This window comes from Rhea americana, unplaced genomic scaffold (assembly GCF_003343005.1).
Source record: "Rhea americana isolate MKP2758 unplaced genomic scaffold, rheAme1 scaffold_70, whole genome shotgun sequence".
Classification (NCBI taxonomy): Eukaryota; Metazoa; Chordata; class Aves; order Rheiformes; family Rheidae; genus Rhea; species Rhea americana.
In genome coordinates this window covers 1,501,869-1,524,777 of record NW_028186868.1, presented here as the reverse complement: position 1 = coordinate 1,524,777, position 22,909 = coordinate 1,501,869, and the positions used below count along the sequence as shown (strand labels likewise).

General features: G+C 37.3%; 1 protein-coding gene across 1 annotated transcript in view; it reads right to left on the bottom strand.

Annotated features, from left to right (window-relative positions):
* Positions 1-204: 204 nt before the first annotated feature.
* TXNDC5 (thioredoxin domain containing 5) overlaps positions 205-22,909 on the bottom strand; it is a 25,564-nt gene continuing 2,859 nt past the window's right edge. Inside the window, exons 2-10 of the mRNA XM_085321665.1 lie at positions 18,905-19,054; positions 15,974-16,079; positions 14,609-14,705; positions 12,219-12,334; positions 9,873-9,959; positions 6,617-6,757; positions 4,231-4,313; positions 1,060-1,189; positions 205-500 (exon numbers count right to left, since the gene is read on the bottom strand). Of these exons, the coding sequence (XP_085177791.1) occupies positions 378-500; positions 1,060-1,189; positions 4,231-4,313; positions 6,617-6,757; positions 9,873-9,959; positions 12,219-12,334; positions 14,609-14,705; positions 15,974-16,079; positions 18,905-19,054 (1,033 nt within the window). The 3' untranslated portion in view covers positions 205-377. The remainder of the gene's footprint in view (positions 501-1,059; positions 1,190-4,230; positions 4,314-6,616; positions 6,758-9,872; positions 9,960-12,218; positions 12,335-14,608; positions 14,706-15,973; positions 16,080-18,904; positions 19,055-22,909) is intronic.

Here is a 22,909-nt window from a genome sequence, read left to right as displayed (position 1 = left end):
TGTAAGAATTACTTTTTGACCCAATCAAACCAGATGACAAAAATATTCTACTGCTTCCCCTAATGTACTTTAGTCTCGAAAGAAACCATTTACACTTCATTGCAGGAACACAGAACTGCAGTAACACTACTAATGCGGAAAACATTCTCACTTTGCACAGTAAGTACTTGTTTGTTTCCCTTCACAAACAGGGCAGGACATGTCTTTAACACACACACACAGGGAAGATACCAATGTTTAATATATTCAATTTCCCCCTTCAAAAAGAAAAAAAATGCCCCAATACTCCCATACACTATTTGAAAATCGGCAAAGATTTAAAATCCCTCCACTAATCCCTTAACAAGACAGCCAGGGATGGAGCATCCAGACTTTTATTACAATTCATCCCTTGCCTGACGCAAGACAAAGCTATGCAGTGCTTCCAGATCTCTTGTTCCATTATGTTCACTGACTTTCTTTCCACCTCGGAAAAGCAGAAGCGTAGGATAACCACGTACCTTCAAGACAAAAGAGAAAGAAAAAGAAACAAAAGAGAAACTTGTAACTAATTTCCAAACTCACTAGTATTCTTCATTTGTATTTATTTGATTCTGAAAAACCACCAAACACTAAAAAGCCTTTTTACTTTTTTTTAAAAGAAGAGCTTAAAAAAGAGTCCCTCTTCTATTAGCAGCTGCAAACACCAGCTCCAGCTTATCTTTAACTGTCTGGTTACCAATACCAAAAGTCTTTTTTAAAAAAAAAAAAAAAAAAAAAAAACACTAAGAAAAGAACTTTTCAGTGAGTGCCACAAGACTGCTTTGGTGTTTTCACAGAGGAAAGGTTCTTAAATTAGGGACTCTGTCAACTTTATCCACTAATGTGAATGCGTCTGAACAAACAATCAGGAGGAAAAAAAAATGTGTAACTGTGTCACCAGCCATGTTCTGGACTACCATTTTCCTGCTAACGGAGAACCCARCTGCACTGTCACCAGGCAGCCAGCTAGACTGCATGCTAGATCCTCCAGCATTTGGTACAGTATCATCCAATTCAGTTTAGATCTTTCACACTTACAGAAAATCTATTGCAGACGTTACGTTCCACAGTGCAGTCTACTTTTGCTATTTTCACATCAGTCAAACCTGGAAATTGCTCCTTGGCAAGGTTCTCCCAAGTTGGAGCCAARTTCTTACAGTGGCCACACCTAGAAACAGAGAAATTTGTTTAGCAGATATACCTTCTAGTTTAATCTGTACTATCTTACTGTGATATCTGTAAGTTTAACCAGCTGCCTTTCCTACTTTCGAATGATATGGGCCTCCACCTCCCTTAYGCTGTTATGTCAGCAAATGGACTAAGAAAACGGGTGAGTGATTTTAAATAAGTTAAACRCTGAAGTAGTCTGTGGCCTTTATTAGTCTCTTCTGGAATGGTATTTTGGATGCCAGTGCATTAACGTTTTACTCTTAAAGAGGAATATAAAAGCAAACAAAGAACAACAACAAATATTTAAATAAAAAATCAGATCGCTCAGAAATGAACATGTCTTAAATAARATATAGAATGTAGTACAAATTAACTTTGTGGGATTAATTAATTTAAATAAGATTTTAGTTACCTTGCTGAATTGYTTCAACTGCCTCCTTTAGCAATGTAGCACCTACTGATACTAGAAACTCAATTTTAATAGAGACTTTTTTTTCAACATAGATTCTATTTTTAAGGAACATTCCAATATTATAATATACTTTTTTATTAAGAAACTTTCTGGAAAAAGACTTCACCTTCTTTGAAGTTTAACTACTACCACTGGTAGTGGTAGATAGATCTGCAATTGAAAATTGTTCATTACTCAATAGCCTTTACTTACAAAGGGAGGAAAAAAAAAAAACAGGCCCTATTCTAATTTGTCTTACATATAGAATAAATCYTGTTATATCATCCATAACATCAAAAATCCTATTTCCAGTTTAATCCCTTATGTCCCTACAGTAATGTAAGAATGCAGTCCACAGAGTACATATACCGAAACATTAATGTAAAGACAGAACATGGTAATACAATAAAGCAGCAGAAACCACAAGAAAGTATTAATTTTGTTTGTATTCTGAACTTGGCTTCAAGAAGAATTCCCAAAGCACCTAAACCTACATTGCTCATTTTAGACTAAATGCAGTTGTTGCACCTTAGCTGGGTTATCAGAACAGCCCTTTAATTGCCTTATGGCTGAAACAGGGCATTCACAAAAATAATGAAAGATGCCTCTGCAGAAGTTTTTGTAATACAGTTGAGTCTATATTTAAGCCATCTTGTTAATATACAGTGACAGGGTAAAAGAATTTTTGACCATGCACAACAACTACTGGAACAGGATGATTTTATGATTACTATGCAGGTTAACATTAATATTTATCCAAAAATAACTGGAGGACAGAAGTAGCAAGCAACATAATAGTGCTTGCTGATCCCAACACAAGTTAAGCCACTTGGAAGAGGAAAAGGTCATTTATATGCAATGCAYTGTAACTGTAAACACAGCGTGCTTTCCAGAGCTAAACTAGGATACCACCTACACAAATATATGAAGAATTTTCCTAAATGGTGGCTTTCTGATTATTGCAGCCAGAGAGAATATACTGGTTAAGAACTTGTTTCTTTGCTACACATCCTGAAGCACTGTTTCTCAGCTTGCCATCGGACACTCTCATACTATTTGTGAGAACCAGCAACACTCCATCAGAATCTCACAAACAGAGGAGASGGTTCAAGTGCAGTACTGTTAAGAAAAGTTGACTAGAAAGGGATCATGTGCTTGATCTCAAACTGTTCCAGGAAAAGATTCTCAGGTAGTGAACTCCTATATCCGCAAAGACGACTTGGGTTCAGAAATCAAATTAGAATCTTTCTGCTTTGTGCAGAGGTATAAACTTGAGTTTAACAAACAATTCTACTGGGAAAGCAGTAGCAGAACAGACACAGAACTCATCTCAACCCCTGATAGTGCACAGAAAGAATAAAAAGAATGAAGAAAGAGCAGTAAACATGAAGTTGGGGTGGGGATGAACTGTACACTGGTATTACACGGTGACAACACTGGAGAAAACTGCCATCACTTAGACTATGTGAAATCAGAAATATATGCTTCCTGTCAGAGTTAAGAAGCAATATTTTTATACTGTTGGGCACATTTATATACAGGCTGCATTTGCCTGTGTTGCTTTGTAATGGCAACCCTTTACTACCACAGACAGAAGATCCTTCTGTACTGTCAGAGTCTTGCATTAACGGGATGGCCAGTGGTGACACCAGAGATGTGATACCTTTCACACACAGTGAAATACAGCCTCATTCTCATCTCAGCCCCTATGCTAGCCTTCTTCTAGTGGCTAAAAGACTGGGCAATGGAAGACAAAGGTAGCAAGCAAGTTTATTGGAATTCAGTCTAAAAATAAATAATATCAAGTCTATTATCCATGAGAGASACACTTTAAGCCTTCCTTTTGTCTTGGAAAGGGAATACTAGGAAAAAGGGGGAAATACAAACTCACTGAACAAGTAATACTGGGGTCTTACTGGATCCCAAGCTCTACTGGATATGCAGGTAATGGTTGATGCCAGATAGGACATTACTTTTCTTCCCCAGCACCTTCCATTGGATATCTACATCAAAGCCACCTGCATCAGTCATTTCTACCCGAGCAGAAATGTAGTTATAAACACACATTACATGGAACATACTCTTATGAACATCTGGAAATAGTCACTTGTGCAAATTGGCTTTTCTCAGTTATTTGAAGAGTTAACAGCCCACTATCCATAGGTTCAGTCTAACAACTTCCATTGGATCAAATGAGGCTTCCAACAGCAGTTGGTTATGGCCAGTCAGGACCCAAAGCTCAGCATGTTCTCTGTGCTCAACTAGCCTAAGAGGCTCCCCTCAGCTTTCCTTTATCAAGGCATAGCAGCATGCTAAGCCTGCAAAAGAAGTTTCACACACCTTGTTTCCGTATGYTACCTGGAGCTTGACACAATAAAGCTTTTCTCTCAGACAGCTTTTCCACAGAGAGGAATCCCAAGGAAGCCAATACAGAGCAAGCCTTTTTGTTGTAATTCCTATCAGCTCACACATTCTCCAATTAACTCACCTTTTAGTTCCAGACARCAAATACAGTACTACATAGAACTCAAAATGCACAAACAGCTTAGAATAGCAATAATTGTGAACAATAGGTGCAGAGAGCTTACCATGGAGCATAGAATTTAATAAAAGTGATCCCTTTAGCAATCGTTTCATCAAAGTCTTTTTCAGAGAGGGAGAGCACTGAAGCCTGTTGAAAAAAAAATATATATGTAGTAATGATACAAAGAGTAACAGCAGCATATCTCAGTTCTACCCTCTGAAAGATGTAGATAAATGCCTGTCAAAAGGAACATTATCATACCACACTTGTATGGACATCCTGAATAAGTTTTACTCTGTATGTCAGGAGCAATGATATGGGAGTGAAGAGGGGACAGCATGCTGCTTACAGTCACACATATGTTGTATGAAAGCACAGTACAATAATAAACTTCATTTTTCTGCAAGACTGTTACAGATAGGAGGGATTCAAATAAAAAAAATCCTCTTCCTTATGAACAGCTTCAGATTCAGACAGAAGGGGAAAAAAGAGCAACTGACAATATTATSTTTTTTTTCAATTGACATTTATTAACATTTATTGCAGTAAGTGTTAGGAAGAGAAGCCAAAAAGAGATTCAAAATTATACATTAAAGGCACTRGTTTAAGAGTTTACAGTTAATAATTGTGAGCTAATAAAATAAACTTTTCTATTAAGATGAAGTATTATCTCCTCTAAAGAATTTCAAAATCAGAAATTACCTTCTAATTATTAAATGGAGAAATTAGAAATTATTTAGTGAAGCAAAAATGATCAGAATACATATTCTTCTGTTCTGAAATTCCTAAACGGCTATTTAAACCAGATATTCTAAACATCATTTACAGTCTAAGATATCAAGTCTGAGAGCTCCATAAATAAGGTCCTCCCAATGATCCACATAAAAAAACCACATTTATTTAAAAGATCTGTAGATTACCAGCAGAATAGCACTATGAACTATGTATCTTCTTTTCTTAAGAAAAGGCAGTTTATGCAGTCACTTAATCTGAGCATCTGCTAGTCACTCTCCCCTCATACTTCCAAGTCATTTTTGACTAATTTCAGTGATGTTTGGCAGAGCAGTKTAATTCTCAGATATAAAAGTTCCTACAACTTTTGTGAAAACAGATTGCCAGGTACTTGGCCCTTATTAGCCATGGGGGAATCCACAGAGAGGCTCATCACTGGGAGACACATTTCAAGTCAGAACTCATTGCTTTTGCTACCCGTGGAACCAGCTGTGGGCTGCTGATGGTAAATAGAGTCAGTGTTTGCTGGCTACATGGGCTAGCCCCTTGTTTCAAAACTCTCCAAAACAAAACCAGAACAAAGGTATCTGAAGATAAGGAACCAAAACATGATGGCATCCAAAGCTGGGATGTAAAGCTGCAAAGACCTACGTTTACTCCTTCACTGTACCCAATATAATTTTACAAAAATCTCCCCTCAATTCTTTACTGTTTGCATGTGTACTCATACAATCAAGGCATAAGTGGGAATTTACAGCACATGTGGTTTATGTTATATCTCTAAAAATAGAAAGAAGAATAACTAGTCTCTGCATTGTACTAACACAAGCATRTCTTCCAACTATGAGGTTAATTAAAAAAATTACTTTTTGAGGGGCATGGAAACTGGAAACCTAACATGACTTTTTGTAAGTCACTTTAWGTAAAGTAAGTAACTCAACTGGAAATGTGAGAAGGGCAAGGTAATATTCTCTTTTACGAAAGAATATAGCTGCATATAAACTGTATTTATGGTAATATAAGTTCATTCTATTAGGGAGTGTAAATCACTGTCCATTAATTTCTGGGCAGAGGAAATGTGTTTTCCAGACTTGATAACACTTTATGTTTAAAAACTATTTAAAAACTATCAAAAACTATTACATTTAAAAACTCCAGAGCTCCTACAAACATGATTAGAACAAGCTTCTAAATCGGCAGAGCATTACTGCCACAATGCACCTGACCTTGACATTTTTAAAACAGTCTACATAATTTTTGGTTGTTTGTCATTTCTGGCGATAAGTCTATAAGCTTAGGATTTTTTTTTCCCCCGGGTAATCAGGGATGTGCCATCTTCCTGATTTTAAGTCAGAATCTTGCAAGTAACATTTATCTCCATAGCAACAAATTATGCTATCATATGGACCAAGGTGCTGCAGTTCAATAGACTGAAAAGGCCACATTTATGCCACTATCTAAACAGCTGATTAAAATCATTAAGCAAGAGACAGTTTTTTTTCTTTTACCTTTTCCAGTTCTTCAGGTCAGTAAAAAAGTATCACTAAGATTTATGATCTGATTCTACTTATTAATTGCTAAAAGTAACCAGGAAAATATTTAGTATTTTACATTTAGAACTTGTCAAGCTACAAAAGATGTAAGTAACACATGGAAGACAGAGACAGACTGCTGAAACAGTCTGAACACATACAGCCACAGAGCACAGGAGCACCTACCTCAGCCCGCGCAGATTCTGCAGGTGGCTGTGGAGCTTCAGTGGGTTTATCGGCTGGTGGCTCTTTCTGAGAGCTCTGTAGTTGGGAATCCACATATTCCTTTAAGGAATCGAAGTCCCTCTTTCCTTTGTACTGGTCACCCTACAATTATCAAATAGTTTGTGCAAGTGCGTATATATACAGTTAATTTAGCAAATAAATGATTATCAGAAAAATGTAATATTGCTGAGTGTATACATATTCATAATAAATATGATTAACTAGTTTTTAAACCTCTCTGTAGCATTCCAGTCCTTCCAGCTCTCCAGGATTTGCTGGAGGTTCTTCTGTGCCAAAAGGAAACAATCTAAAATTTCCTTTAAATGAAAGATACTTTAGAAGCGAGTATCTAGAAGCAAAACATTTTCATTTTGACCTTTATCTCTCACTTCAGCCCAAATTCTCAAGGTTCTGTTTCTGTGAACCTAAAGCTACAGCAAAGAGTAATGAAATACCTATCGCTATTTGAGGCATCTCCTCTGTTACCATGAGAGCTCTGTTCAGTGCTGACAGGGCTTAAAAAATGACATGCATGCTACCCAACTACACAATCATTCTTCTGGCCCRTACATTTGTCATATATCTTTGAAAAACCCATATTCATACAGTAAGGCAATGCTCTCTAGATATGTTAAGTTCACCCTGGGAGCAACAGAGAACAAGCATTTGCTGTGGGGTACACAACTCCAACAGGATCACTGTGTTGAAAATTAAGTCACCCATCCAAACCTGCACATAAAGCCTTCAACCARCTAGATCTTTTAGAAGCCACAGTTTGCCTCAAATGCTTCCCCGTGCCTCAGATATTTATGTGATTCTAGAGGACAAGAAAGGAGAGTCCCTTTGAGCTGTTCACAGTCTCAAATCCATTGTTGTCCATCTCCAAACTGACTCATTMATGATTACCCTTGGCTGTCTTGGTAAGAATGATCATCCATTTCTCTGTTCAAAAGAATGATGATCTCTTTGAAGACACTGMATATCCACTTTGAATGCAACTCAAATTTCAGTCCCATGAGGTGTGGCCTACAAGATACATCCTAAAGTCTCTCAGATGAGGAATAACTGTTCAAAAAACAGCATATAAACTTCCAGAACGAAGAACAGATATACCTCTTCAACTATTTCCTGTATCTTCAAAACTTTCTTCTACAGATCTTCCTKCTTTTTTTATTCGTATGTTACTTATAAATATAGCCATCTTCTCCACAATAGGTCTAAATCACAGAGGAATTAACTTAAAATCACGTAAGAAGTCTGTACCTGCTTGTTTGTATCCATTTCAGCAAAGCAGGGTCAATGCCCTTCCTTTTCTTCCATGGGTTTCTACCACCTCTAACCAACACAGATGGTGCGACAGCAGATTTCAATTATGACAACGGAGTGATGGAATTACAGACAACAATGCTGGGTGGCTGAGGCTGTCAGCCTCCTCCTCCCCTTCTTACTAAACAGTACAATAGTAGCTAGTGAGATTTCCAGGAATTTCTGGGTCAGATTATGGGAAATTGCTGAGTCTTTTTGAGGGTTGGGCTTCTTTTTTTCCCTCTTTTCTTCTTTTCTTTTAAATATATTGTACCACACCACCAATAGAGAAAAGCCAGTTTGATGTCAACAGAAATATATTGCTCAGACTAATGGCTGAGATTCCTCCTTACCAAACACAGCAGTGGTTGACTTTTTTTTCTTTCACTGCATTCTTGATTCAAATAACTCAGAGCAACTTAAACTTCAATAATTGGCGAAGTGTCAAAAAAATATTTATCTGGCTTATCACAAAAATGCACAACTAACTTTTCTACATCAAGATCTTATGGTTCTGGCAAAATATGTTACCATCTATGGCTATTTCAAAAATCCCTCTTAGTACAGCATCTGAAGAGAGTGGCACAAAGCAGCTGAACAAGCCATTCTGGAGTATCAGAACATTTTTGTTCTTCAAACTCAAACATAGATAGAAGCTTAACTAACCAAAAATATCTCTAACTCTTGATGTGCCACCTTGTCTGATATGAGCACTCTCTTGGAGCTTCAAGTTCTGCTTCTGACATGTGGCAGGCACAGCTGGTTAAGCAGTAACAAGGCCCCATATCTTCTTTATGAATCAGGTTGGAATACAAAAAACTAGATGCTTCTTCATTACAGTTCCCTAGGTTGCCTGATCTTATAGGTATGCTCAGACCAAACATCACACATGTTTGCATGTACTTATATTCTCCCAGATCTATTTCTAAAATGAGACAAAGAAGCAAACATTTTATCTGATCTCCAAGCAGTTAAAACATCTGCCTCAGAAGAAGCGAAACAAGCTGCAGTGCCAGGTAGAGTGCCTAGAGAATTGTCCCAACCAACAGCTACTAAACTGGACTAAGTGGCAAACCTTAGAGCTCTTGTACTGTAGCTGTGAAAGAAGAAATGCAAGATGGATATGGCAAAAAAAAACAAAAAATCCCTGGAGCTTAGTGTGCAAGAGCTAAAAGAAGAATCCTGGGTTCTCTACTTGCAGGATGGAATTAAAAATCCATTTACTTTAATAGATACATAGATAACAAAGTACCTTAAAAATGAGAAGTATATGATAAGCAACAATACTATTTAGAATGTTTTTTTGCTGCTGTTAATGAATGCAATATTTTAGATGTTTTACTTCCCCAAAACTCTTCTTCAGAATACTGTAATTCTTAGAATTACTATAAGGAAAAAGGTCAGCTAGGGGCACAGGACTTTCCCAGTGTCATAGCAAGTGCTCATATTTGTAATACGAATTTGCATTCTCAGACATCAGCAGAGAGGCACCACTTACAGATGTGAACCTTCAGATACATACTGTGGAAGATTATATAACCTTTTATTATTTCTATTTCACATATTTTGTTTGTGTTCCATAGGAGGTAAGGTGTTCAGTTAAAGTATACCCAGAATTCTCTCATATGCCCAGAATTCTCTCCAGTGTACCTAGGGACATTGCTTATAGATTTATGAATACCCTATGGGTATTTGCATACCACAAACATCAACAGTCTCTAAATTCTGTGGATAAACGTGGGTCAAGGAAATCTCTTCCAGTATCAGACTAAGTCTCCAATATCTTCAAACTCTCTTGCAAGACTTTCATATATGCCTACTTCATCTTTTATCCTAGGATGCAAGTATAGCCTAGGAACCATCTTAATTCAGTAAAAAATGGTCTGACCTTCTGGGGAGCTTGCAGACTCACCTTTTCACCATCCTTAAACCAGAGGAGAGTGGGATAGCCACGAACTTGGTTTTCAGAGCAGACTTCATAATGCTGGGTACAATCAACCTACATTTTGAAAAGAATTATAAATCATTTAGTCCATAAAATAAACAGACAACAAGTATCATACCCTCCCTTAAGATTAAAATCTCAGRAAATACAGGTGCAAGCAATGCATGTCTTGGCAAAAGTCAGTAGCAAGTAATGTCTTGTGAACTATTATGTTTGCCTTCCAAAGAGTGTTTTGGTTGTCTAATTGGGAAGCTGTGTGTGTTTTGGGAGGCAGGAGAACACAGACATGACATGGATAGAAGGAAGCAGAAACAGTAGCAAAAAGCAATGAAGACATAATTAAATACTCCAATTAAAATAAGCGCTGGTGTTTTCAGTGAATAAAATCACTACATAGACAACAAGACACAAAATACTAATATGAGAGAGCTTCAAAGTAAAGATTTTTTAAAAAAAGAGCCAGTAAATAAGTAAGACCACTCTAAAATTAGAAGACATGTCAACAACTCATAAGTTAATTTACTTTACTCCAAGGAAAATTCCAAGTACGTAGCAACATTCAGTTCTAATTTTCCATATACCAATCTGTAAAGTCATCAGTTTATAATCTTTTTCAAAGYGAAGAGAAAAGGTAACTGAAGCAAGGGAGCCTTTGCTTGACAAAGCATTTGAATTTTACRCTAGAAACATTTTGTTCCAGATCACTGTAGATCAGCTTCAAAGATTACACAGAATCCTGTCAGTAGACAGCATTGCTATTAAGACACTATTCCGCCAGATTACATGAAGGTCAGCATTCAACCTTCTTAAACAGTTGTGTTTCCTGTTTACTTACAGACTTACAGTCTTAGTGAAGATGTGTTTCAAATAGTTTCATAAAGTTAACTTTACRAAAACGATTTTGTTAACAAAATTGACGAGGCATCGGGGCAAATCTTAGTGGCTTTATTAAATAGCAAATATCAGTAACAGTAACCATGCAATGCTTGAACACAACAGAAAACTGAATAAAACATAGATTTTGGAAGTTTTTGGTTTATACTTCTCCGGGTAACAGAGAAAGATAGCTTCAAAGAAGATATGTAAGCTAAACAATGATTTTATCATACAGCAAGCATTCCAGATTTTCAAGAGGTAAATCAGTACAACATTTCGTCCAAACAGTATCAAAGGAGCAATAACCTCTGATATGTTTTCTCAGAAAGAAAAAAAAAATCTAATTTTATATCTACCAGGTTTCAAAGTGATGTACATTCCTCTCCAAAGTTTAACCCCTCAGACCTGCTCTGTACCTCTACAGTGTATCTGAGTTAAAGAACTTTCTTTTCATAGAAAAAAGCAGTAAAGCTCATCATCCCCAGTAACAGCAGAAAGTGCTAGGAGGGCAGAAACAGGGAATATTGTAGCTTTTTTGTCCCTCTGCAAGACTGACAGCACTGCTAACTGTTATGCTGTCTTTCATATTAGTAGAGCCAATCTGAAGGCTTAAGGATATGGAAGTTGTGCSCAGTAGGTTTTCCACTGTTGGCAAATACAGAGCGATTCACATCATTAGCCACCTGCACTTAGGTATGGGTCAGCAAATAAAGTGAGTAACTGCAATTGCAGGACCACCTCCATACCTCTGCATAGGAGTCACTCCACGTACAAGTAACAAGCTCCCATGGTAAATACACCACAGAATCTGGTTATCATCCCTAAGGGAAATAGTAAAGCAGGACAAGATATCAGTTTTTAAGGTGGAAGACTACCTGAAACCTTTAGAAAGCTCTATGGGAGTAAAAAAAAAAAAAAAAAAAAGAAAAAAGAAAAAGGAAAAGAAAAAAGAAAGAAAGAAAGAACTCATCATTAGGTCCTGTAGGTCTAGAAAGAAATCCAGTGCTGTAAACAGCAAATCAGTGTAAGTCACTTTCCCACTCAAAATAAATACTGAAATCTATCAAGTTTTGACAAAAGGGAAGCATAATAAAAAGTAAGTCTCAAAATACTACTCCCATCTTCCAAAGTACCTGACTTACTCCTTCAGACTCTGAAACAGAGCTGTGTTAAACATCTCTCAAGTCCTTGCTTAAAAAGGGAAAGTCCTGTAAATTCCAACAAATCAGCCATCTCTTCAAAATAAGGTGAACTAAGTCTATTGGATATGGAAGAAAAAAAATCTCCAAATTAAAATAGGAAGTACAAAGGTAAAAGGGCTTACAAAGTGACAGACAAAACAGAACTGTTCTTTGCAGAGCACAGAATGAATAGCGTGATACTTGGCTGAAACATTCATTCACGCAAAATAGATTAAGAAAAAAGCACTTCACCAACCTTGCCAATCTTGACAGTTTCCGAAYGTTCAAATGCAAGAGCCAGCTGTTCCCATGTTGGGGCCAAAGCCTTGCAATGACCACACCAAGGGGCAAAGAATTTGATAAAGTGATTACCTTACAAGTCAGGGAAAAAAAAAAAAAAAAAAAAAAAAAGGAGGTTATATTCAACTCATTTAGAATGAATTTGGCTACAATTAAAAGACTAGATAGTAATCGCAGACTGCGATAGGACATAAAGTGGAATAAAGGCAAGGAGAGAAAACTTCAGCAATTCGGTTTTCAATATTGCATGCAGTATCATAGTATTCCTGATTTCCCTGAAATCCCTCACAATCTCAAGCCAACAAATGAGTTATTAAAATTATCATATTTTTAGCCTAACCAGTTGCTAGAATTTCTAATTTCTACCAAGTCAATTACTTGCACAAATCCGCARTAGAAAGAACCACAAAGGACTACGTATTTATAACAGCATTAATCAATGTAAATATTAGACTTCAGCTTACACATTTCTAAGCAAACATCACTGCATCAAGTCTCTGAGCTATGCAAATAATTGTTCAGCTTACAATTCCCCTCCTCTGCCCTGCCCTTTGTATTTTCATGTTAACTGTTCAGAAATGGTTGTYGCTATTACAGACTCTCCTCTCTATGGGACACCACAAAAATTTACTTTCTTATACTAGTGCTTAGTTTAAAAGCATAAACTCAATTGAAGAGTACCAGAATATGTAATTTCCTTCAATTAAGATTAGTATTAATTCAAGATGTTGCATGCTTTTGCACACATCAAGGCAATGCTCTACTAATACAATACAAAAATAAATGTAATTAAAACAAACAAAAAAATGCATTTGAAGGAAACACCAGCAGCTGAGCAAAGTTCTTTTTAAAAGCATTAGCTGCAATCCTTTGAAGACTGCTTTGGGACAGRTATCACTAGAATTCTGTTCTAGTTTGAGGTCTTGCTCACAGAAGAAAAGTCAGACAAAAGATGCCACAAAATAACTAGGAAATGTAAACTGCAGTAGTAGTGAACTCTAACTTGCCTAACCAGGAATGCTTTCAAGCTGATCCGAATTACTTCACTTTGGCAAAGTAAACTGCAAATGAAATTTCCCATGAATAATGAGAACATCTACTCAGAAATAACTATTTTATAATTGCATGCTCTGGGCTCCACCCTGACGGGAAAATAGCCCTAGAGCACCAAAAAGGTAAAGGGAGACTGATTAAGAACAAAAGTCAACAATCCAACTGGAACTCCTAAGCCTAAGGACTGAATTTCTTGTGACAGAAGTCAAGAGGGGACAACATTTACAGGTGATCATAAACCTGCTCAACAATAAAGTACAACGGGAAGACCACCTACTCCATGTATGTTCAAATGGCAATGGCTATAGCTTAAGACATTTACACGTGCACTGAACTTAAATTTACAGACTGCGAAAATAGCGCGTGTTGTGGTTTAATGTTCAGTGTGTCTCTGAAGGCTCAGGGAAAAACTCATAAGGAATTTTGATGTAATTCAGTGTTAAGCTATATACAAAGGTAAAATTTAAGTTAGCGGCACAAAACACACTTTTACATCTGAAAATATTTCTAATTAATTAATGGTTACTTGAAGAAGTTCTAATATTCATCTCTCTCACTCATGGTACCACACGACCATAAATAGTTAACTTAGTCTTGTCTTTGCCTTCAAGAAAAAAAGACGGAGACAGTACGGTCACYTGTTATTATGGTGGCCCAAAAGTTTGTAGTGTAAGATCTTCCTCATTTCTTTTAAAGACCCACTGTGTGGAGGTAAGATTTCCCACATTAGGTATCATATTTAGGCTTATTTTTAAAGCTTCCAGACAAAACATTTTCAGAAATGGCCAAACTGAAGCTAGGTGTTTTGTCTACATTAAATTCTGGAGGAAGGAGGCTGAAMAGTACCAAATAAGGATCCAGACTGGGGTGCAGTAAGAAGGGGGTATTGTATTTGGCTAGAAAAGCAGCTTGGGAGTACAAACTAGTCAATGCCTAGAAAAAGAGGAAGTGGGACTTGCAGGAACACTCGGTGAGTGGCAAGAATGCAACTGAGTGAGGAGCACATACAAAAGAGAAGTTAGTCAAGCAAGCTCACYTGCTGCTTCTTACACGTGATTTAGGGCCCTAACATTACTATTTTCTTACTGGATTACTGTTCTTAAACTTTTCTTATAGTATGCAATATGTAATGAAACCAGTGCATTTTACACCATGTATCATTTCATCCCCTTTCARTATGTTGGAAAAGAAAGTCGGAATGGGATACCTTTAAAACTAACATTTCTGTTRCAGACTTCTCACTACTGAATTCTCTGTAAGCAGATCTGTCTTGCTTATGAAAAAAGTAATTACCTTCTGCTATGTGCATCTTGAAATTGTCTGCTGAGAGTTCATACAGTCCCTGCTTGGGCTCAGGTGCTTTTGGTGGCTCCACATCAGATTCTAGATCCTATTCATGAGAAAAAAAATAATGTATATTTGTCTCATACAGTAAATACACAGTATATGATTCCTATATCATGCCATTCTGTGACAGTGTTRTTAACCTTACACTCTAACACGGTGTCCTCCTAATTTTGCTTAATTTAGAGTATCAAATGTTTCTTAACAATTACTTTAATGCAAAATGTACAAAAAGATTACCACATGGAAAACAGCTATCACAGTCACTGAAGTAACAGTCTCTCACCATGCCACAGTACAGTCACAGTGCACAGCAACTGCTCAACATTCTTAACGTCATCATATATTCATACACTTAGACTGCTTAATGGTTTTCCCCCACCGATTCACGGATCRGCTACATCTGCCATCACACTAGTTTTGATGGTCTTTTGGCTCTTTAAAAATAGTGAGAAAGCTGTTTTCTGCTCACCTAATGCAGGGAGGAGGGACCTAATGATGCCATGAGATGAGCAACAACGGAAAAGGAGCAAACACTTAATAGGTAAGTTGCAGCAAACACACTGCATTTTAATTAAAGAGCATGCCTATGCACTAAATGCTAGATCAGAGTAGGAAAAAAAATAAAATCAAAGTATATTTCTTAAAATAGTTTAGCATTTAATGTTTAATTATTAAAAATATCATAACATGAAATTTATTTAAATATAATCATGTTTTAACTGTGATCAACAATCACTTAAGCTTTGTCCTGATTTAAAAAAAAATAATAATTTAACTGTAGGTAAGGCTTGGCTGACCTATTTGAGTACTACCCCTAAACTCAGTGGTTTCCCTAGTGATGATGCTAGGTAAACCTGCTTGACTGATTATTTTCTTTAGGCTACAAAATTATCAGCTAATAACTGAGCTAAAGATAATTTCCTCATAACAACATGGGATGCCAAGACCAACACAAATACAGTTTATACCAATTATAACTAAATCAACTCTCTTCCTCTGAAAACATTATGGCCTCCAGGTATCAACTGAATRGACACAAAATTTTATCTTAAAACATGAAAATGCTAATACTTGATTTAAAATGGCATTATGAACCATAGTTTGAAATACAGGAAACAAAGGSCACGTCATAGGATGTCAGTTTTAATTACTATTCTGACTTATTTGGAAACTGTTCCATATTGTTATTGCCATCTGAACTTTATTCTCAGGAGCAGATTTCCTCCTGGAAAGTGAAACTTAACCTACATAAATGAGAGCAGCAGGTCTGCAGAAAGAAATATTTCCTTTTCCTATTTCCTTTTAACTTACAGCTGGTTCCTCATTTAGTTTCTCCAACATCCAGTTTTCCAATGCCTGGAAGTCTCTAGGACCTTGGTATTTCAGAGGTTCTTGTCCTGGTTTAAGCAGTTTCAGGCTAAAAGATTAAAATGTAGAAAAGAATGAAGTAAAATTTTTCACACATGAAATATTCTCAGGAAGTTAAAACTCTTTGCTAACTCACAGCAATTCAGCTTAAGCTACAGTAAGATCTCTCCWGATTATTCACATTAGCATCAGGCCTCTCTCTCAACTTTAAGGGTCACTGCTATACCTTAGGACACCTCTTTCATTTCCATATAAACTTTAAAGGGGGATTTTAAAGATAATGGGCAGAGATACCAAGTTAAAAATCAAAATATTTTAATTGTTTTGATCAGTAAGCATACCCAAATAAAACATTGTAGATTCCAGTTCTGAGGTTAATTATTCTTTATGCTTATGACTCTATTTCAGTTTGCCAAAACACATCCATTTTGTTTTGTTCTCCCCTCTCCACCCCCAAGGAAAAAAAAAAAGTTTATTTTCTCAGGAATTTCTTTTTCATTTTTCATTCCAAGATTACTCTTGAAACATGACTTTTCACATGGTATTAAATTGACTGAAAACACATTGAAACAAAGAGATAAGTGATTGCTTGTAAGGATCTTTGGACTTCATATAACATTTAGCAATTGCTATCAAATCTTTTCCACAAATTACTTAAAACTTACTATTAAATATTTGATTAAGTTAAAACTGGAAGCATATTTGACAAAGGGACAATATCCACTTCTGATCTGGTCTTAATTTTTAAAGCGAATTAAAACCAGTTATCCATATTATCCAATTATCGAYTGTCCATATCAACTTTCCATACTTAACCCTCAGTCCCCCTTGCTAAGATGTGGTATTGCCACATTTTCTTTTTTTTTTTYCCTCCTCTTTAGATGTTTCTCTCTCTTCTGCAAATTGGAAAAAATGAACATACTAAAGTGTTGCAAAACCGTATAATTCAAATGCATTCAAAAGGGAAAGAAATTCCTACTGTCTTTTCTATTTATAAATTCCTAAGTATTCATTGTGATGAGAGGTCAAATTTTTTGASAAAAAGCACAACTTTCTAACAAGAGGAAACAACAAAAATAAAACAAAAACATCTAAAGTACACCTTATGGCAATACTTTTGAAGATTATCGAGAAAAAAAMCCCAAGGCATTAGCTTAAAAGCCAGCTGTAACTTTATTTCATCCAAATTAGGACAAGTTTTCTCCAATTCAGCTGAGGGAGTATTTTACAGCACCGAATAACCATGGGACAACTGTACTGACAAGTGCAGGGACCAGCTGGCAGCATCCCAGCCAGCTTCACTCTCAAGAAGGCGGAAGGAGGATGCAGCCTTTCTTTTGACAAGRGTTTGGAAAAGCAGTGTAAGGAACAACACACCCTAGACTTGCAACAGCCCTTCTGTGACTCAGAAACTTGTGAAATCTCCYTTACTGGAGGTTTTTAAGAACAAGTTAGATGGGCTGGTTTATCTTGTCCCYGATTCAGAGAGTAAGAAAACTGAAATTATGAATTCTTCTTCATCTCATTGCTATAACTAGCAGATGACTGCATTCTTATTTGAACTTTTCAAGTAGGTGAAAATGAACACTATCTATCCTCAAATGTTCAAAAATCTTAGAAAGGAGGTTTAAAAAAAAATACATGTCCATTCAAAACCTGTACCACCTTTTCTATTTTACAAAAACAGCACCACAATATAAACTGTTCAAGTACACAAAGACCAGAGTGACCAGAGTTCACTTKGAGGGATATTTAAATAAAATTGCAAAATTCACTGTTTCCCAGCATTTCTAGCAGAACTAAACCATAAACCATCCTTAAGGATGATTCCTACTCCAGTGAGGGCTTGGCTATTTATAATTTTCAACTTCTAATCTGTTGTACTCATCTGCCTCAAAGCCAGTATAGACAGGAGCACACATCAAATTCAGGCCGTTGCTGGGGACAGCAGTAACACTGGACAAGGTCAGCACAGGGAGAAAAACAAACAAACAAACAAAAAAAAACARGGTGTGGAAGGGCTACAGAAGACAGTATTTTCCCCTTATCCCCACAAAGACAAGTTACTAGTAAAGTTGTTGAAAAAATCCTATCAATTTCTGCAAGAAGCTTTAAAGATAACATGTGGAAAAAAAATTTTTTTTGCTCCTTTTCGCAGCTAGAAAGGGTGTAGGTGTATCCAGCCCAAAAGTGCTACCCATTCTGATTTCTCAAGGATACTCTAGATTATGTTCTTTCTCCCAGAGCTGATGTAATATAGCATATATCCTTTATAACAAGATAGGTTTAACAAATTTAAAATCCAAATTAATTTCTCCTAGACCAAAATAAGCAAAATTATGTAGAAAAGTCTGTACAGCACCACCACCACTATGCTAGATGGTACTATTAATTTATCGTTTTATGAACACCAGGTTCACTCAGCAGTTTAAGAGATCACTGATACATTAACTGTGAGCAGTACTGTGTACCTGAACATGCAACAAATTATTTTCAAAAAGATGATTAACTGAGATCAGGTCTGTCACAACAGTGTTGCATACTACTGCTCGAGAGAATAGTCCTATTGGGCTGGGGGCGGGGAGAGGAAACAGGAAAGRAACACCTCTGGACTGCACTTAAAACACAGCCATCTTCCAAGATATAAATTAGCTTTTGAGGAAAGGGAGAGGGAGGGAGGGAGGGAGAGGGAGGGATATGTCATATAATACTTGGCAGTGTAGTACAAAGACTTAAAACGAACATATGAAGTACAAAGGACTACAAAGAAAACTATAAAAAAAWATATAGCTTAGAAGTTAGCTTCAACAAACTGGCAAAGGATCATGGAAAACTACAAGAAAAAGTAACAGAAGCATACACCATTATACTTACGTTGGGTATCCTCGAACACCAAATTCAGAGCACAACGGAATATCTACAGTACAATCCACTTTAACAACGTAGACCTGTGGGTTTTCCATACTGTTGTATTTATCTCCTAAATCATTCCAGGTAGGTTGCAGACGCTGACAATGTCCACACCTGCAACAGAACAAACRAAATATTACCTGATAATTGTTCGTGTTTAGAGGGGAACAAATCTATGGGAGAAAAAAAAAAATCACACATAGGAATGATCAGAGATTTTTGGTAAATTTCCAAACAGTTCAGTCAGAAATCTTCTATACTCAAGCACTCTTACAGGAAGTATCAGTGAGTACTAATGCAGTATTGTAATTTTATAAAATATAAATGTTGTAACACATAAAACATACTGTAAAACACTGCAAATATTTCATACAAAAATTGTCAAGAAATCAGAACTTATTGGTATTGATCCTTTTATATTACAATACATACATTTCATTGAGGTGCCCACAAACTTTGAGGAAAACCTCTCTCAGTTCTCCAATTTTCTGGAGAAATCAAATGTCTAACTTTCTTCACACTCTTACATTTCAAAATATTCTACTTTTAAGCAGCAAGTAGGAAGATTATGGTTTATAGTCTCTTTATAAGGCCACTTGTGCTTAGGTGCATCACTACAATTGGAGCTGGTGAGCCATGAAACGTATCAAGCACTGAATTCTGAATAGCGTTTATCAAAATCCCCAGATACTGTGGTTTGTTACAACAGCACACTCTAAATTACAATAATATCTCTACAGAAATCTGGCCTAATACAGTTGCTATAACAGCAAAAGTATAAAATGAGTTTTAATCCAACATCAATTTTCTAGTCGCTACAGTAACATCTTTTTGCTGCAAGTATGATGGAGTATTTAATTACTTAAATATTAAATTTCAGACTGAAGTCTCTCCACAGTCAACTCTTAAAGAGACCTTGAATTAGGAGGAAAATTCTAGATTCTCAGGTACTTTCCCCTAACCGCTGTGGAAATTTTAAACACTGAATGAATAGTGATGTTAAAGATCTGAGCATGGAAATCTATGTAAGGAAATCTCAAATTATTAACCCTCTCTTTTTTAAATACTGAGCACAGCTGCCTTGTCCATCTTTATCTTGGCTACAAAGTTCCCCATTTTCTCCCTTCTTCAGATTATACAAGCTGAAATTTAATATATAGTAGGAAAAAAAAMCCTCATATCTCAATCAGTAAACCTTCTAATAAGTCATTCTTAGTTTTCATAAAGACTGACAATTATAGGAAAAAATAATCATGAATTCACTGATTAATTATGAGCCCAACCCTGCATCCACCCTTCTCTTCTACATTAGAGCAGCTTTCATGATTTTTGACTACTGGAACATCGTGGGTGGCAATTTAACTCCAAGACCAGGTAGCCCCTGAACTACTTTTACTAGAATTCATAAAACATAGCTGCATGGTATATAAAAATCAGAGAAGCCAAAAACAAAGACAGCAAGATCATCTAATGTCACAGGGCAGCCTCAGCCTCACACACCTACCGAGTCTTTTGCTGCTCTTGCTCCAGATTAAATTAGTAGGACTGGAGGAACAGTTAGTTCTAATACTGGGGATGGTGGAGATCTGAGAGTCAGTGAGGAACYCTGGTATTCCTTCCCTACATGGGCTAGGATGGTGCAGGCATTCATAAGCTCTGCTGACAAACAGAAATCAAGATCCAAAAAAATCCACATTTCTGAAAAATGACCTCTCATAAATCATTAACATCAGGATACAAGAGCGAAGAAGTTATTTACAGGAGTTTGGAGATAGATGGCCAATTTTAACTCTGAATAACCATGTGCCAGAAGTGATCATGCCTGGAGATTATGTTGCTGTGGCAGTATCTATAAGGTACCACACTGCTTTACCTCATACTGAGATACTGTTGCCCCTATTACAACATCAGTGCCTCTCACCTGGAAAACTGGATGGTAGCCTTATTAGTCTATGAAGAGAAGACAAGTAAACATACACATGGACTACATGTGTTAAAAAAAATGCTCCGCAGGTAGCAGTGAGCATTCTTGGAGGCAACCACTACAGCTTGAGTTCAATTAGCTAGGGCAGCTTCACAACAAAATACAACTCAAATCATTACCCAATTCAAAAACATCTATGCCCTGGGATAGTCAGGTATACCAAYACAAGCAACATGGGACTGGTCTCCCTCGGAACAAAAGAATCCAGCCAAGGTAAACTCCAGTCAACACAGTCAATCCCATTCAACAGCAACGAACTCCAGAGATCACGTTTGTTCCAGCTGAGTGAACTCCATGTTGAAAAGATCTACAGCAGCCAAAATAAAGCACTGAAACTGCTCATTTGAAGTTCCTTCCAGCTAAGGAACCTGCAACACCCCACTCCTCTGTAGATGAGCAACTGTCATGGCCTGAATCTCAGCATATCTAGAGTCCACAAGGACTAACTGGTTCACGGTTCTGTCTGTAGTTGAGCATAGATACAAAGGGGAAGAAGCTGACAACCAAAAAAAAAAAAAGAGTCTCAAGACATCCAATAAGCAAATGACCTGGAATGCTCTGTTTTTTGCAGAAGCCCACATTTGAAACAGATGGAGCACTTCATTTGGACTGCTGCTCTCAAAAGAGTAGGAGTGAAGTCCTCAGTGACATTTCTTTCAAGAATCCTGAAGAGAAGGGTTACATTGGCTTGGTCTAACCTAACTCTTACTGTTGGTACTCACGATACAATGTTAGCAGCATCTATAGCAATCCCAAAGAAAATCCTAAAGGAACGCTGTTTGCTGGGCTTCTCCCTTGCAACTACAGGGATCAGTGCCAAAACGTGTGCCCTGGTGAGATGCATTAGTAGGTTCTCATGCTAGAAGCACTTAGGAATGAGAAAGGAGATTCTAATACAAACTCCAGGATTACCAGAATGCAGTGTGATCCTACTGGCAATAAAACTGTTGGCGTATCTAAGCACCTTTCTCAAGCCCTCAGCAGTTCCTTTTCCTTYTCTTTCCCCTTGGACCTGAAATTTGAGGCTGTTAATGCCTGTCAGGAACTGGGCGTGCAGAGATCTGGATAAGGCCTAGCGAGGGTGAGAGTTTTATGGAGAGAAGCAGCAACAAGTCTGGGAAATTATGCAGCTCCCCTCACACCCCACCTAGGCAGAGATCCAGCCCTCCCAAGGGCACGGGGTGGCCCAAGTTTGCAAGGCCAGAGCTCTCCGATGCCAACTCAGAACGTGAAGCATAAGCTGGACTCTACAACAGCCTATTTGGGACAGGGTCTCCCATAAGCAGTATGCCAAGGCCGAAGTTTATCTGATTTCAGAAACGACTGTGATACAGTCAATCAAAGCTTGAGGAGACACAGACATTAACACCTGAAAGCAGAACAGAGAGTGGAAGCACTCCTGCTCTACAGGTGAATTTCTGAGACTCCCAAAGCACTCTCAGAGGTCCTTCACCAGAAAATTAAGCTTCCCCCACTTTTGTGRTCTTCAGAGGATAAAGGATAACATCTGTTCATGCTTAATGTTTTTGCACTGCATCAAGAAAAAAAAAACTTAAAAAATGAAGTAGGTTTCTCAGTTCTGAAAGGAAATAATTTCCTACCGTTGATTTCAAAGATTATCACGACACACGTGTGCAGAAATGGCACCATGTACCAACAGATGACTAAAGACGAACACACGTGTTGTGCTAAGACGTTGTTCCGTTAACTTTATCCAAATATAACAAAACTTTGGGGAAAAAAGAAGAAAGAAAAAACCCTGACAACAACCCCCCCACACACACACACCTCCCTACTGGATACCCATASGTCAGAAATAGACTGGAAAAATAAAAGGGGGGGGGGCTGAGGGGAAGAGATTACTATATATAAAAAAGAGAAGACTACGAGCAACCTCGGCAAGGACCCGGCGCTGAGAAGCGCTGTCCTCCAACACCTACCTAAGCCGGCGGCGCCGCACGCCCCCGGGCCGCTCTCCGCCGCCG